General features: G+C 61.5%; 1 protein-coding gene across 1 annotated transcript in view; it reads right to left on the reverse strand.

Moving 5' to 3' along the window:
* Nucleotides 1–952: 952 nt before the first annotated feature.
* MEGF6 (multiple EGF-like-domains 6) overlaps nucleotides 953–2,674 on the reverse strand; it is a 104,441-nt gene continuing 102,719 nt past the window's right edge. The window contains exons 32-35 of the mRNA XM_009889682.1: nucleotides 2,584–2,673; nucleotides 2,361–2,489; nucleotides 1,729–1,860; nucleotides 953–1,020 (exon numbers count right to left, since the gene is read on the reverse strand). Of these exons, the coding sequence (XP_009887984.1) occupies nucleotides 953–1,020; nucleotides 1,729–1,860; nucleotides 2,361–2,489; nucleotides 2,584–2,673 (419 nt within the window). The remainder of the gene's footprint in view (nucleotides 1,021–1,728; nucleotides 1,861–2,360; nucleotides 2,490–2,583; nucleotide 2,674) is intronic.

A 2,674-nucleotide genomic window follows, 5' to 3' on the forward strand; every position in this document is an offset into this window, starting at 1 on the left:
TGTGCAGCCGCCCGCCTCCATCCCCTCCCCAGCTCCGGGGCTCACCCGGGGTGGGAAAACAGCGCAGGGTCTGCGCTGGGCTGGGAACACTTCACTGGGGATGTGCTTTACCGGACTACCCTCTTTGTGTCTATCCACACGGTATCTCTGATTATTACACTTAATTTCGGCGTACTTTTCGGTGGAGCAAAGTGGGCTGACATGCTCCTGGAGTGAAAACCGGGCTCCAAAGCCTGTCAGGAGCGGACGGCGCTGTCAGCGGGGCAGGCACTGCCTGTCACTGGAAATGCACTCGGGGGGCACTGGTTTGGTGCTGGCAGGGAGATGGTCGGGCTGTGAGCACCGGCTCTGCAGAGGTGCTGTGGTCAGTGCTAGAGCCCAATGCCTCACCCCACCCCCCCACTTCACCCCCAGCAAACGATAATTTACAGTAAAAGAACATTGCAAACTCAAATTAAAAAAAAAATAATATAAAATTCAAGTGAGGCAGTCCATGTATGGGAGCCACGATCTCAGGAGAGCCGGGCACGTTCAGCCATCAGTTCTGACCACGCTGCTGTACAGCTGCCCATAAATACTGTTGCATAAATACCTATTTTTGGACCACAATTTCAGCTCCCTCCCCCAAGCCCAGCACCCAAAAGATGAAGGCCACGAGCTATCAAAGTCCGCTGACCAGAAGCGATCACTTCTGAACTGTTCCTTCTGGCGTGTGGCCGAGGGCTCGTGCCGGTGTGGGTGTGCGTGCCCGGAGCACAGCCCGTGCCGCCGTGGTGAGCTGGTTACACTCGGCGCTTCAGCCGCCCTCAGACAACCCCAAAAGCAGCAGCGTAGTCTGTCAGGCAACGATAACCACGCGTGTGGCTTGTAAACAAGTTCATTAAACAGGTCGTTGGCTTCTTCAGGTGGCTGCTTGGTGACGCCGAGGGAGTGCTGTCGGCAGCTGCGGGACCTAGTGCTCGACCGGCCGGAGCCCCCCCTGGGGAGGGGGTGACCCGGTGGGCGCCGGGGGCTGCACGGCTGGAAGGGAAGCGGGGACAGGTCAGGGGAGATGCTACAGGGCTGATGCGCTGGCGCTGCTGCTCTGCTCCCGTCCTGCTGGGGGAGGCACGAGCTGGGAGCACTGGTCCCGCGCTGGTCCCGCAGACGGGCTCTGTTCTTTTTAGGTTATAGTAGGCCACTTGTCGGGGTCTCTTACTGACCTGGGAGCAAGGAGGGGTGCTCGGCCGAGGGCAGACGAGGTGTACCACCTGCAAAGCAAGTCAGAGCATCCTGCCACCCGTCCCCGCAGCAGCGCCCACGGGGCAGTCGCTCTGAGCCAACAGGTTCCTTCATGGTTTGGGCAGAAATGAGGGGTGCGGGGGGGGTTCCACCCTGGTCGGTGCATGGGATCGTTTTGTTCCAGTGTGCCCAGAAAGGAGTGGGCTCGCTGTCCAGGCTTTACCACGGGCGCATTTGGGGTCAGGCTACTAACCAGCTTTATTTTCACAGCAGTCAGCATGCAGCCTGCGTTTTCCCTCGTGGCTGGGGTGCCGGTGAACAAACCATACCGAATGAGGGCCTTGGGAAGAGGCCGCTGCTACACTATATTTATTTGCTAATACCACTACCAAAACCAGCCCACTGGGGCATGAGCGACGTCCCGAGCACGGGTACCGCAGCATCCCTCCCCGCAGCAGCGTCCCCCCGCCCTGGCCTCCAGCGGTACTCACTGCGCCGATACGTTACCTTCCCGACACGTGGGTCCCATGTACCCGCTCAGACAGAGGCACTGTCCGTTCCGCGCGTTACAGTAGGAGCTGCCGGGGGCACACTGGCAGGGCAGGCTGCAGTCGGGGCCGTACGTGGTGGGTCGGCAGTCTGGAGAGGGGCCAGAGAGGGGTCAGGCTGCTCCGGGGCTGAGCAGCGGTGCCGATGCCCCACCGTTCCCCGCTGGGCAGCGGGCAGGGCTGGCAGAGGCGGCTGAGTGCCAGAGAGGGCAGAGAGCGCTTTTTGCCTCTGCTCCCCCCGGCGTGCTCGCGAGCGCTGGTGACACAGGGCAGCGGAGCATCCCAAGGTGTTCCTTCTGCAGTTGAGCCTCAGCCTTTTGACCCCGGTGAGCTAAAGCCCACAGCACTGGAGGCTGGGGGCACATTTGCATTCAGGTCTGACTACAAACAGGGGCTGGAGCGGCGACTGCCTCTGGTCAGATACCCTCTGACTCTTTGAGCGCACACACAAAAAAGGACGCCCCCTTCCATGAGAATTCAGCTCCAGCAAGAGGGGTTTTGCATCTATTTTAGGACTGGGCTTCTAGCCCACTGTGGATGCTCCTTCTGCACAGTCCCTTTCTCCCCTTCCCAAGCTGTGGCTCAACTCACCTGAGCCGCACGTGAGGCCGGTTTTCCCCGGGGGACACAGGCAGCGCCCCGTGGCCGGCTCGCAGGGCACATCACCCACGCAGTCGCAGAGCCGCTGGCATCCCTCGCCGTACGTTCCTTCCTCGCAGCCTGGTTTGAGAGGTGAGATACAGCACGTGCGCTACGAGCCTGCGCTGGGGTATCCCGCCCGCGTTTCTGGGGAAGCGGGAGGAGGACGGCATACCTGTCTGACAGCGCTCGCCACGGAGCCCAGCGGGACACTGGCAGCGACCGGTGGCTGGGTCACAGCCGGCGCCGTGCTCGCAGTCGCAGCG

The sequence above is a fragment of the Charadrius vociferus genome, unplaced genomic scaffold (assembly GCF_000708025.1).
Source record: "Charadrius vociferus isolate BGI_N301 unplaced genomic scaffold, ASM70802v2 scaffold477, whole genome shotgun sequence".
Classification (NCBI taxonomy): domain Eukaryota; kingdom Metazoa; phylum Chordata; class Aves; order Charadriiformes; family Charadriidae; genus Charadrius; species Charadrius vociferus.